The sequence below is a fragment of the Lissotriton vulgaris genome, chromosome 7, assembly GCF_964263255.1.
Source record: "Lissotriton vulgaris chromosome 7, aLisVul1.2, whole genome shotgun sequence".
Taxonomy (NCBI): domain Eukaryota; kingdom Metazoa; phylum Chordata; class Amphibia; order Caudata; family Salamandridae; genus Lissotriton; species Lissotriton vulgaris.
The window spans coordinates 215,785,557-215,800,286 of NC_141695.1; the positions used below are offsets into that span (position 1 = coordinate 215,785,557).

A 14,730-nucleotide genomic window follows, 5' to 3' on the forward strand; every position below is an offset into this window, starting at 1 on the left:
ACGTTGGACACTTGTTAAATGTTTGACCCACCCATCATCCGAACCTAATACCCTCGCCGTTATAGATTGCTTTATGTCCCGGTTTTTTCTTTCCACTACCGCATTACCCTCATGATGGAAGGGAGAAGAGTACCGCAATGCAATGCCCATGCTGTTCATGGCCTCTTTGTAAGCTCGAGAGCTAAAAGTAGGACCCTTATCAGAATGAAGCATGCCAATTGCGTATGTGCCGATAAAGACTCGCAAATCTTTTATAACAGTTCTGGCGTCAGCCGAGCGCTGGGGTCTACATTTTAAGTGAATTCATTCTTAATTATTATTGGGACGCATTTCTCCGGCTGGATTTCTGTGCCATAGATCGCCTGATGCTCTCTAATAGTGGTATCTGGGATGTTGTCTGGTCCGATTCACAACTGCGATCTCTGTTGCAGTCCTCACAAATTCTTGCAAAATTGTAGATATCTACGCTCATTCCCGGCCACCAGTAATTTGATTGTAATTCTATCAGAGATTTCAGGATCTCTTGGTGCCTCATACCCAATCCCATGTGTGCTTCTTGTATCAAGAAGATTCTCCGGTTTGTGTTTGGAATTACTCTATCCCCCACTCCAGGGATTCGAGCAAAAGGAACGGAGTTTGCATCAATTATGTATGTATTACTGAGTGGATAGTTGAGAGGTAATGCTGCATAATCGCCTTTTAATTAGGCTTTTACCGCCAGCATGGTTTCCCCATCTATGTGTTTTTTGGGAACGCTTTTCGGTGGCTACGGAAGCCGGCTGAACCGCTTCCGCTGTGGCTGTGTTAGCCAGTGAATTCCCTGCAACGTGAACGCCATCACGTCGATGACTCAGTGCGTGTATCACGTGAGTCTTTCGTAGTTCTTTTTGTAAAAGAACTACTTGTTCTCAAAGCGTTTTATGCATTATTGTGGCACCTGTGTCATCTTTGTAACTGTTTTTACTCCATATCTGCATGTCACTGTTGTATGACTTGACGCAGAAATACGAATCACACACTATTAGTGTGGGGAATTCGCGATCGGCATTTTCAAGCGCCATCTTTAAGATCTTGTTTCAGCTCGCTGAGCTGAACAGTTTGAGTGATTCAATTTTGGTGATCAATGGTTTGAATTTACCAGAGCGCCAGCGACCTTTAACAATCGCGCACGCTGCACTGTAGTATTTTTTATCTACATCGTAGTGTTGTGCGAATCTGTCCATATAGATTACGCAGGTATATTGTTCCAGAGGCAGAATTTCGATTGGCAGAGGATATTCTTGTTCATATTCTAGATCTAGTTTCTTCAGTTTCGGGTCAAAATAATATTTCACTTCTTCTGTAGCAAGAGAATTTTCCCATTGTATCCATTTTGGATCGAATGTCACTGTATTCAGATTACGTGGACTTGTTAATGCCTCACGGGCTGATTCTGCTGTATAAACAGATATTCTCTTGCCTTGGGCTAGGACTCTTTCTTTTGCTACAGCAGTTTGAACCGCTGTCAGAATTTTTTCTGTAGAGCTGAATTTCATTTCAGCTTGAGTGTACAAATGTGATTTGTAAATGTAAATGTGTATGTCTTGTAAAGCGCACTGCTGCCCGGAGGCGTCCTGGCGCTATAGACCGCTGGGGAACCCGTCCTGGCTTTCCCTGTGAGATGTTCCCTCCTAGGTATCTCCAAGGTGAAACCAGGCATCCCCGGCGTTTGTGGGGGGCCGTTGTGGAGATGAGGCAAGCTAATGCCCAGAGTTGCCGAGTGTGATCCCTGGTTAGAGTAGGCACTGAAGCGAGAATTATCAAGTTCGCTGACCCTGGTTCACGACCCTGCCGCGTCAGGAATTGAACCCTGGTCCCGGGCCGTCCTCTGCTTCCGGGTCTGCCGCCTCTAACCAGTGAGCCACACCACTCCAATAGCAAAAGCTATAGGTACCGTTTCTCCCTCATTAGAGATCAGGTATGTGAATCCGCATCTTCCTGGGATGACTCGGATTATAAGATTGCGTATGTTTTTGCGAGTTTGTAATTTTGTTTTAGTTAACATGTCTGTTTGCAATGATCTCAAAATCTGTGTTTTTCTGAGTCCAATTGATTTGTTTGAAATCTGGTTTTATCAATTCATAGAGGTTTAACCCTCTCTGCATAATTTAGAATGTATGTTCTTGCGAAATTCAGGAAACCTAGTATTGATTGTAAATTCTTCAGCGTTTTTGGTGCTTGGAGTACAGCACATTTCTCTAAGAAATTGTCTGCCAGGCTTTTGCCTTCACTTGATAATTCATATCCTAATAATAGGACAGTTAGATGGGCAATTCGTGACTTTTTAAAGTTGAATTTGTAACCCTCTGATGCGAACCCAAGTATTATGGTGTTCACTCTTTTTAAGTGAGTCTCCAGGTCATCATCTGTGAGATAGAGGTCATCGACATAGGATAATGCCTCATCATATATTTGTAGTAACTCCGTTACCCTTGCTGAGAATAATCCTGGGCTATTCTTGAATCCCTGTGGGAGTCGGCAAAATTGTTTTTGCGATCCCATTATTGAGAAAGCGGTCAAATACCTGCTTTCAGGTGCAATGTTTTGACAGAAGAATCCATTGGAGATATCTAATGTAGTTTTATATTTTTTGCCCACAATGTTATTCATTAGTGCTGCACTGTGAGTTTTATACTGCAAATGTTTTACAACAGGAGTTAAGGTGTCTATAGTCCAAAGCTAGACGATATGAATCGTCTGGCTTGGAGACAGGAAACAAAGGATTGTTCATTTGTGAGGTGCATGTTTCAATCACCCCTTGATATTCAAGTTGATCTAAGATATCCCTGACTTGCCTTTTAGCTTCTTGTTTAACTGGGTACTGCCTTTGTGCAGTGAGCTGATTTTTTTAACTGGAATTTGTGGTGAGGAGAATCCTCATCCCATCCTACATGATTTTTGTATAAAGCAGGAGCTTGGGCCACTGCCCATTTTCTTGCCAATGTGTATTTTTTATGAATCTGAATATGATTTGAGAAGGCAGGCATAATCATTTCTTCGCCATGAGGGCACTCCCTGACAAACTCTGTTGGCCAGTCTTTTTCAGCTAACAGGATGTCATAGCCTTTAGAAAGTTTCTCCTAAAAGAGACCTTTTATTTTCTAGTTTTATCTCCCTCTATACGTAATGTTATTTCATATAGTTTATGGGGCACACTAACTCGTGTGTCTGCAGTTTCCACCTGAATGTATTCATTCGTGTCCACTGTCTCCAGAAGATTCATCAGGATCTTGCGAGCTATTGTCACTTCTGCTGCGCTGTCTAGCATTGTCTGGGCCCACTCTGTTTTTCAGTTGTGTCCTCAGAATTCTCGGCATGTTTAATTTTAATACTTGCTACCTTCTTTCTGGGAAATTGTAATTTTTTACTTTGAGCAGGTTCCTTGTCTTTGGACTTGACGTGCTCTTCTCTGTGTTCTGACCGTCCTTTTCTTTCCGATTTCTGTGAGGAAGTCTGAAAAGATCGAGAGGGACGTATATCAACATCTTTATATCTATCAGGTTTTTTCAAATTATCCCTATTTCTAAGGTTATATCTTTACTCCGAGGACTCCCTTTGGGGAGACTTATCTTCTCGGCCTGGAGATCTTTCTCTCCGCTGAGGAGACCTTCCTCTGGACTGGAAACGTTTTTCCCTGGGAGTTGATTGTTTATTACTATCCCAACTCTTGTTTTGGAGTTTTGAAATTATTTTTAATGCTTTCTCAGGATTTTCAGTTAGTTGGGGTTTTACCGGTTTCCCACCCAAACTATCTCTTCCTAGCTCTTCATAGGATTTTTCTATGATTCTGGAGAGTTCAAATGGTTGGTCTGCTATATCTGTATCCTTCAATTTCTGGAGGTACTTTATATTGTCCCTTGCCAATTGAACTAATTCTCTATATGCCTTTGTTAATTCTTTTAGTTTAACTAGTTCTTCGCTTTACATTGTTTCGATATCTGGGTGTGTTCCGTAGCTGCATAGGACCGGCCCCGTTGCTTCTGGTCTACCTAGTGGACTGAGCCTGGTGATGTGATTTTGATGTTTTAGGGCGCCATTAAACCAGAGCTGGTGCTCTTGGTAATTTAATGGGATTTCAACGTCCTCGAAAGGAGTGTATTCATCCGGAGGTTCCTCTATTTTAGAATAGTGGAAGTCTTTTGTCACAGCGTTTGCTGCTGGAAAATGTATCCATGAATAGAATAACTCTGTCTGCCGATATTCATGTGCCTCTACCACGAATATGACTGTACCACCTCGTGATGTCAGTCCATTTTCTATAAGTTTAAGAGTTATAGTTCTTCTTATATTGACCGGAATGATTATAACACTCTGGTCATTTTCTTGGAGACTTGTGTCTTCCTTTAAGAGTCGAGCTGCTAAGGCTTCTCTTTCTCTCTTATTCACTTTGTCATTTTACTGACTAAAAGTTTTTTTGTTGCAGATCGAGTTTCAAGGAAACAAAGATTAGGTGCACAATATTTTGGAACACTGTATCCTTCAACGTTGACTAAACCAAAAACTAATACATAGGATTCTCATCCTACTAAGTTCTGGCGGATATTAACCTTTCACCCACTCCAGACGTCTTTTGGAGTTTTTACGGAAAAAAGTGTTTTGTGTGAAAAAGCACGACTAAGTTACTCTAGTGTCTTGCGTTAGATTATCGCCTTACCAATCGCTGGGCGCCATGTAGTGTAGTTCCTATATTCCCAATAGGCTCTGCGCATTGGAATAATGTAAACAGCAGTGTAGACGTAGGACTGAGGTAGACTAGGTCTCTACTGACTATATTAGACTTAATTAGTTTTGCCAGCTAGCTCAGAGGTCACTAGAAACTTTCTCGAATGTTCAGGAAAGAGTTAACTCTCCGGATTTAGACAAAAAGGGATTAGCTTCTGACAACCATAGAAACATGACCACTTTGCTCCCTCAGAAAAGAGTATCTCTAGAGTTGTGTGAAAACAAAAGGCAGCTATTTCACTCAGTCAATCGTGCATACTTAGTTTCACCAGAGTGCAGAGAAATAGAGAGACAGGTGTTTTCAATAAAAGGTGTTATTTATTGAGCAGTCATCTTTCTCATGCAAGAGAAATGAATTGCCACAGTTGCAATACTTATCATAAAGTAAAGTAGTATTATGAAATAATACTGTAAAAGCATTGATATGGTTTCTTAGCCATATGGTACTTTTAAATGGATAAAATATATACAAAGATAAAAACATTGACTAACGTACTCAACTGGTGCTTCTAACTATGCCTACCCCGGTGTACCTGACCTAAGCCTAATACTTGGGAAGGAGTAAGTAAGTAGCAGTTTAAGTTAAGTTGGTAAAGATGGTTTTGCTAAGAATCTGCATCAAGAATTCTCTTAAGGGTTTAGTCAGTCCCGTACCTTGGTAATAGAATGTGGGAGGTCTGGTATCTTTCTTCAGACTCGATCCCCCAGCAACCCACAAGGGTGGCTGGAAACACCGGAGCTGGATTTTCTCGGCTTGAGAAAAAGATAGCGTCTCTCTCAGTGCGTCAAAACGGGAGGGGTGGCTTCCGTGGGCTGTCGCATCAGCTGGGCTCTCGGGCAAGTACATAGCCGCTCTGCTCCAAACCACTGTGTGTTAGCTTAAGGCAACTGTTGGTATATTTATATCTAAAAGGTGCCGAGTTTGACGTAAGGTTGGACATAAGACGTCCCTAAGAACTAACAGTTCTTTCTGGACTCCAGCAGTTCTTGTTCAAATCAAAACAAAAGCAGGGGCGGATTTCCTGGGCTGCTGGAGGCTTAGTTTGTTTAAAGAACGCTTTGTGCTTTCTAGGAGTCGATGGAAGTAGCCGTGCTGTGCTTTGGACTGCATGGGCTATTACTGAATATGGATATGATTCTTATGCCTTTACAAGGAAATTATTGATTATAACCACATAAGGGCATGAATCGGGAATATTGAATTTGGGTCCTAGATAGAAACACAACCGGGTCACTTGATCTCTATACACACTGTACCTCATTTTGCTGTAGCATATATAGAGCTAGTTTCCTACACGCTGTGGGTGCACTTTGTGTGCTAAACTAGATCCCCCTTTGCCCTGAGCCTAACACCTGGAGCTTTGCTCCCACAACCCAGTGGCCTGCTTGTAAGCAGCCGCCAACCGGAGGCCCCCTGTCCCCAATTGGATAAAAATGGGCCTCGGCACCTGGCCACCCTAGTGCCTCTGAGGGTGTAAAAATTGTGCATCCTTGACCCTGGGGGAAACCCTTGTTCTAATCCCAGAAGCTCCACCCCAAAGACAGATTAATATTATGCAGAGAAAAGGATGGCTCTGTGACAATTGCGCACAGTTGTGAAACAGTAAAAATAATCCAAGTGGTAGTAGCTTAAAGGATAAGGTAACGGCCATCCACCAGATGGTATAGAAGACCATACCATTAAATCAAACAAACAATATATCCTATAATCCCAAAGACAGATTACTTGCGTGGTAACCAATAACTCTGTTTCTCTCCATAGGAACCTATTGACTGTTTTTCAAAGAAAAATGTTCGAAGTGCGGAGTTGATTTGTATGGAAACATAATAAATAATAATTAGAACACAAAAACTGATTTTACTTACTTTTTCTCTAGGAAATGTCTTAGTGTGATATCTAGGCATATCACACAGAGAAGAAAAAGTAAGCTAAAAAGTAATCTAAAATGTAACAAAAAAGTAATCTGTACAGTAATTTCAATACCTTGACTTACCTGTTTTTCAAGCAACTGCATTTAAACTTGCATTCACTTGTAAACAACACTGCATAATATATTGAAACGCATTTATTTAACTTACTTGTGCCAGGTTTGTCTTGGTTCTAGACATAAAATAACATAATATTTGTATACAAACACATATGGTCTGAGTTCAGTCTTTGTGTGACATAATTTGCTGATTTTGTAGAAAAAACTTCTTAACACTATCCTCTGACGAAAGCCTTACTGCTCAACGACACTATCACATGTGGAGAGTAAGGTGCTTTCTAACTTTACCCCTGCCTAACTTTGGGGTTCCACTGGGCTCTGTGCACACTATACCTCACTTTGGTATAGTGTATACAGAGCCAGCTTCCTACAGAGAGGCGGCAGTTTTATGCTTAAAATGAAGTGAGACCTTGAGATAAGCCTTGGAGAGAAATTGGAAACATCCAAAGGTCAAAATGCTATAGCCAGTTTTTGAAGATCCATCAAATCCCTTTATCTCTGCTTAGGTGGGAGATGTTCTTCCATTCACCCGCCCATTGTCACACAAGTTTATTCTCCTCTCTTCCCCTGCCCAATTCCCCCCTCCCACCTATTTTTCCGCCTCCCCATTTTTTTTTGTTGCTAGTTTACTACTACGCATGCTCGTTGAGGTACCTAGCTGACTTTGGATGAGAAGAGGGCCAAAGGGCATGAGTATGGTGGCTGCTTCAAGAGTATGTTGAGGGGTGAAAGCTTATTTAGTGTGGCAGCGTATTCAGACATACCCCCACAGAGCTGCACACACTGTCACCCCCCCCCCACACTCCTGTGCAAAGTGACAGATGCACATGTTTCAATTGAGCCTTTCCATTCCCCACTCCACCCATGAAACCATACACACAGCATATATTAATTTGTTGTTTTTGTCAATAACTATAACTTTGACTGTGGCCTCCGGGTACTTTGATCTTTGTATATATAAAGATGGGTCGCAAGTATAATCTTGGATGGAGTCTGATGAGGAGAACCAGCTTCTCATGAGATAGTCCATTATTTAAGGGGGGCTTTTCCAGGAATACCCAATGTCAAGGAGGGTGGGGTGAGGGGCTGAAAAATGTAGCTCTATTTTTCATGATAGTCCAGGTCACTGGAGGAAAAAATGAGGCTATCCAGACAATGTACAAGGGCATAGCAATCCTGAAGCTGTGAAAGCTACTTTCATAACAGCAGTGGCAAAGTACCGCATGTGACTGTTTGCTCATGGTGTTAATGTCGTGTACTTGTTCATTCTTTTCTCTTTATTCAGAACTGTTGTGGTGAAGAAGCAGAGGAGCAACACAAACAGCCATGTGATCTGCTGGGAGTGAGCAAGCTCTTAGACCAAGGTCACTACGCATCTTTGGTAAATAAGTTGTCACTTATTTAATGCTGAAATAATCATGCTCTGCTTCCTTATTCTGTCATGTAGTGGTCCTCCTTTTCTCTATGCAAACTACTTTTGGCCTGCTAAGTCATATCTTGACATGCATTCCTAACATACATTGCCCTGACTAGTAATTATGTGCTTTTTGACGCTTCATTAATGAGTTTTACACCCAGCATCAATCCCAAACTTAAATGCCATCCTTGGGACCCAATTACTCCACCAGTATGATTTTGCTGGCTCCTACTCCACCTATTACCATTGACACAATTGCACCTTTCCCATGTACCATCTTTTCATTATGGTAGGAATGTGTTTCTCCCTCTGATAGAATTCTAGTCGCAGATTTCTTAACTTAGAATATCCCCAGGTGTCAGATTGGACCTGGAAAATCTTGCACAGCTGCACGTCTGCGCGCCGGGGGCGAAGCTAAATATGCCCGCCCGGGCGTGCCAACATCAGTTTTGCAGCGTGAACCTTTCTGGATTCACTATGCTGTGCATAATTCTGCGGTGTAGTGATTGGGTCCAGAATCGTAGTCTTTTTTTAGAAAATAAAATTTAATATTCGTGGCCCAGGTGAGCAACTACGTCTCACCATTTGGTGTCGTCCTGCGACATCAGCGTGCTTCCTCCGGAAGCTCCCACCTTTGGTAGCCATCTTAATATTCCATTTTTCGCCCTTGGGTCTGTATAGCCACCGATGAGTTCCAGAGTTTTCGGAGAAGAGAATAAAAAAATAAAACAGAAAACACCAAAAGCTGGAGTTTTTCAACATACCGATCAAGAGCACAGAGCTCGGACAACGAAGAGGGTGAGAAAAATAAATTACTTCGACGTCCAACGGATAATGCGCACACGGGGCCCCCTGAGTGCAGGAATGGACAAAACCCCATTCAAATTCTGCCGTAATTGCCACCATAAGTACGTGCAGAAGGACCAGCAACCAGTCTGAAACCTCTGCCTGCCACTCGACCACCAAAGCAAGGATTGCAACGCCTGCTCGGCATTCACCCCCAAGACCCTCAGAGTGAGGGAGAGACAGAGGGGAGCGTACTAAACCATGCAGGGGCAAGGACCACCCCAGTTGCTCCATGACTTGAGCATCTCCAGCAGAGATGAGGACAACATTGCGAGGGACCAGAGGACTATATGGTCGCAGCAACCGAAAAGAAGTCGACAAAGGAGATGAGAGAGACGTCGACCCTTAAAACCCCGACAAACTCTTGAAAAACTGAGCCAAAGTCCTCAAAAGGAGCACTGGCTTCGAAGCACTCTATGGCCACAGCTGCGTCCACGGACAAACAACTCAGCAAAACCTTTGAAAAGGACTCCCAGCCGGTGAAAGCTCTCAAAGCCTAGGTCGTCGAAGCCCGACCCCAAAAAGGCATGCTCGATGCTAAAGGAAAGAGCAGAAGGCGACTAAGACGTCAACATCGACCTCAAAGAAGCGCTGGAAACTCTTGAGGCCGAACAAGCGGCCGAAATGTAGAGGAAGAAGAGAAGGCTCGAGGCCCAAATGGACTGCATCCTACAGAGGAAAAAGGACTTCGACGAACGGATGAGCAGATACACCATCCCTCTGAAGCCCATGACTGTAGTCGAAACAGAAGTCGAGGAGGAGTTTGATGCCGGCAGGCAGCCGAGAACTCCTGAACCAGCTGAGAGACAGGACGAAGATGGCCTGTAGTACGAAGTAGAAAGTGAGGACGATCAGCGGACATACTTGGACTCGACCTCCTCGGATGCGCAGGACCTGGAATGGCAGGACCTAGACGCCGAAAAGCCCGGAGGAGTGCGTAGTCATATCCGTCAAGGCCTTCACCGCCAGCCGACATTGGCATCTAGAATGGCAGTTGGGCGCACGCTGCCTCAGTCCCAGCACAGTGCGCCCTTTTGCGTCCTGGTAAATTCAGTACACAGTCAAAACTTACTTCAAAAATAGCTGGTGTTTTTCACCAAAGTTGGTGCAGACATTGCTGTATATCTCTAGACACGGGTTTCTGGGTTGAGCCCTTCCTCAGTAGAGAGCAGCAGTTTTAGAGAGCAAAGAAAAATCATCTGGGGTTGCTGGAAATGCTGCCAAGTTCCTCTCCGGTCACAGTACCGCACACAAGTGCATTGACATCTACAACATGGTCATCAAGAACGCTGCAGCAACATATGGGTTTAAATTAGATTAAGAGAAACCAAAAGCTTGTGTTCGAGGCATATGAGCTGCAGATTACACACCATGCTTAGATGGCCACCTAGTGTTGGGTCCAGATGTTTGCAGTTTGTTTTGTTGTAGAAAAGTCTTTGGAAGTCACGGGATAGGTGACGCCTCCTATGGATGATATTGCGCATGGGCCTCGGCTCCATCCCCATATTGTTTTTATCCGCCACCGGGCTCGGATGGGTTTCCAGCGCTCAGTGTTGGAACAGATTTCCTTTGGCGGGCAATCCTCACCGACTTACAGAAATTAAGTTTCAAACGCTTTTCCAGTCGACTGTTCTCTTCAACACTGAAAACTTTGATTCCAGTCGACGGCCTTCGGGCCTAACTATGCCTAGTTTCCAGCTCATGGAAAGGACGCCATTTACAAAGTGTCCTCAATGTGGGCCGAAGTTTCCCCACACCGACCTTCATGAAGTGTGTAACCTTTGCCTCTCCCCGGAGCACGAGGCCAAAGACTTTTCCGCTTGTGCCTCTTTCCACTCGTAAAAGACTATCCGGGACCGAAGAGCGAGGAGAACAATGGCTCGATCTTCAGCTTCGATTCCGGACGACATCTTTGAAGGAGGTGCCAACGTTCCAGAACAACTCTACGTCGACAGCAATTCTGAGGCAGAAGACTCCGAAGTCGAGGACATCACTCCAGCACGGCGGGTCGTAAGTAAGACAGTTGACCCCGACCCTTCCTCTACACACCCAAAGAAGGCCCCGGTCACACCCTCGCCCTCGGGTGCACACCGACTCACTGCTTCTACTGCCCTACCTACAGGCCTGGCTAAGAAGCTAATTAAGCCTTCAGGCGACTCGGGATGGCCTTCGCACGGTGCCGGCGCACACTTACAGGCACCGAAAAAGACAACTTCACCGGCTATGCCGACATCCAAACCATCGGCGCCGAAACATACCACTACTCCTTCGGCACCGAAACCCAGGTCGGAACTAAGCAAACCCGCTTCGGATTCGAAAAAACCACCTGGAACCGAAGAAACCATCGGACCCAAAAAATATACCGGAACTGAAAAAATCCTCGGAACCGAAAAAAGCTTCGGAGCCAAAAAAGACTCCTTCTCCGGTTAAAGACATTGCCAAAAAACCAAAACAAACCACTTCAGTGCTGAAACCTTTCTCCGCACCAAAAGATCGGCCTCCTGCAGAGGACTTAACTTCATCCAGACCCTGCTCAAAAGACTCTAGCTAAAGATCCAATCACTGGACAGCTAATTTTGGCTCCAAAAAAGCGACTACTGGACACACCAGCTCCAGCCCCGCATTCAAAGAAGGACATGGCTACCTCTCCCTTAAGACTGCCTTCCCCTTCTTTCACCTGTACCATCACCACATCCTCCCATACCACAACACTCCCCAGCATCCTCTATCATACCAGACGATGACAACCTGGATGATGGCTCTAATGATATGGGGGGGTAACCTACCTGATCCAGCTACTCCTACAGGATCACCTTAACCGTGGGATGATTATCACCCCAGATGTCCCAAATGTCCCTCAGGATGAGATATATACCCCTCAAGGCCTTCCCCACCAAAAGACCCTATGGGTTTCAATCAATTGATTCACATGGCTGAGCAATATCATGGGGTAGACATGCTACAGACCCTGTAGATGAAGAATTCTTAATGGATACCTTCGATAATGCACAAAGGTCCTCATCCATTTTACCAATGCTTAAAGGAGTGATTAAGCATGCTCCTGAAGTCTTCAAAGGACAAGTCCGAACTCTGGTCATTAACCCTCACATAGAGAAAATATATAAAGCTGCTCCCTCAGACCCAGCATATATTAAAGGTCCAGTTCCACTAGACTCACTTGTAGTTACCAGTGCACGCAAGAGAGCAAACTCACAAACCTAAGGAGAAGCTCCACCACCAGATGGAGTCTAAGCTACTTGACGCATCAGGGAAAAGAACGGCGTCTCAAGCATCAAACATGTGGCGTATTGCCAATACACAGGCATTATTAGCCAGATATGCCAGGGCACATTATGACTTATTAGAATCAGTAATGAGGCACCTCCCTGATAAGTAAAAGGATAGAGCAAATGAGCTAATCCAAGAGGGGAAAAACATTACAAACACCTCTATCCGGTGTGCACTGGATGCAGCAGATACTGCCTGGCTACGCATATTGGGGTTCAAACCTGAAGTACAAAGTGCCATTCTTAATCAACCCTTTGAGCAACACCTATTCCGACCGAACGTAGATGTATCACTTGAAAAAATGAAAGGATACAGATCCCGCCAAATCTATGGGAGCCCTGCAGTCACAGGCTCAAAGACGTTCATTTTTTCGCTCATCCTATTGAGGTGCCACCAGGGAATACTCTTCAGACACAGCTTCTACCTCATAAAAAGCCCCTACACAGTCCACTTACAGCAAGCGCTACTAAAGGGGTGGTTACAGGGGTAACAATAACGAAGGCAGAGGTAAAAATAACAACTCCCGCTCTGCCTGTACCCCTGCCCAATGACTCCCTTCCCCGTCCAAACCACTCCTGTCGGGGCAAGACTTCAACAATACCTGCCAGCTTGGGAAAACATCACATCAGACAGGTGGGTGCTCCAAATAATTCAGTCAGGTTACTGTCTAGAACTAACATCCACCCCCCTAAACATACCACCCAAGCAGCGTCCAATGTCACAAGAACATTTAACCCTGCTCAGACAGGAGGTAATATCCCTCCTGCATAAAAATGCAATAGAATTAGTTCCAGCGCATAAGAAAAACAAAGGAGTACTACATTTCCTAATACCAAAGAAGGACTGATCTCTAAGACCCATCTTAGACCTGAGACCATTAAACATGTACATACAGTCGGATCATTTTCATATGGTCACACTCCAACAAGTCCTTCCACTTCTGGTACTAAACTACTTCCTTGTCACTCTAGATCTCAAGGACGCCTACTTCCACATTCCCATCCACTCAACGCACAGAAAATATCTCAGATTTGTGCTAGACGGTCAGCACTACCAGTTCAACGTACTCCCTTTCGGAGTCACAACAGCACCAAGGGTGTTTACCAAATGCTTCTCGAATGATGGCATCTTGCATATTCATAGAACCTCACGCAAGACTGCAAATGCGTCCACTTCAAGAGTGCTTAGCACGCCAGCGGAACCAGGCTCACGGTCAATTAACAGACCTAGTGTTGGTAGACAGTCGGACTCATCGCTCTCTGCAATGGTGGAGCACTAAAAACCTTTCTAAGGGCAGAGCCAGTTCCTCAAATCATGACAGCGTGACGCGTTGCTCTCCGGCTGTGGAGCTAACCTACTGCATCACACCATGCAAGGCAGGTGGACACGGCAACAAAAGTTTCTCCACATCAACCACTTGGATTTTCTAGCCGTTTTTCTAGCCCTAAAAGCATTCCAAAAACAAGTCAGGCACAGCTATCTTAGTCCACACAGACAATGACAGCCGTGTACTACATAAACGAACGAGGGTGAACACACTCTCTGCCTCTCTCTGTTAGCACAGCAGATATGGAGATGGGCTATATCACTAAAGATCTTCCTCTTAGCCCAACATGTTCCAGAAGTACAAAACACCATAGCAGATGTGCTAAGTCGACAGACACAGCAAATCCACGAGTGGAAACTTCATCCGCAATTTCTTCAACAGTTCTTTCAAATGTTGGTACAACCTCAGATAGACCTCTTCGCCACCCACAAACGCAAAATGACCAAACTTTGCCTCCAGATATCCACACCTGCTGTCCAAAGGCAATGCGATATGGATGAACTGGTCAGGACAATTTGCATACTCTTTTCCTCCTCTCCCACTACGTCCGTTAGTGGTACGCAAGCTACAGCAACATTCCCTAACACTCATTCTAGTTGCTCCAACTTGGGCCAGACAGCCGTGGTAAACCATGATGCTGCAACTATCTGTGGTACCACACCAGAGACTAAGCCTATCTCCACACATATTAACACTGAACCATGGAGAGATCAGAGACCCGAACCCAGCTCAGCTCAACCTAGTGATCTGGCTCCTGAAGTCATAGTTTGGTTACCTCAACCTTCCTGCAGAATGTATGACCGTTATTAAAGAAGCTAGACGTCCCACTACTAGAGCATGTTATGCTGCTAAGTGGAAACAGTTTGTGATATACTGTCAAAACAACCACATAAATCCTTTAGATGTGTCTGTTTAATACATCACAGGATACCTATTACACCTTCCAAAGTGTAATGTAGCCTACACGTCTATCAGACTACACCTTGCTGCCATTGCAGCATACTTAAAAAACAGTCATGTTCGAGGCATGTGGGCTGCTGAATTCATATCTGTGCATAGATCGCCGCCTAGTGTTGGGTCCGGATGATTGCACATTGTTGTCC

General features: G+C 44.5%; 1 protein-coding gene across 1 annotated transcript in view; it reads left to right on the forward strand.

Annotated features, from left to right (window-relative positions):
* The window catches only part of KMT2B (lysine methyltransferase 2B), a 1,030,490-nt gene that overhangs the window by 360,381 nt on the left and 655,379 nt on the right, over positions 1–14,730 (forward strand). The window contains exon 16 of the mRNA XM_086929980.1: positions 8,035–8,130. Within this exon, the coding sequence (XP_086786106.1) occupies positions 8,035–8,130 (96 nt within the window). The remainder of the gene's footprint in view (positions 1–8,034; positions 8,131–14,730) is intronic.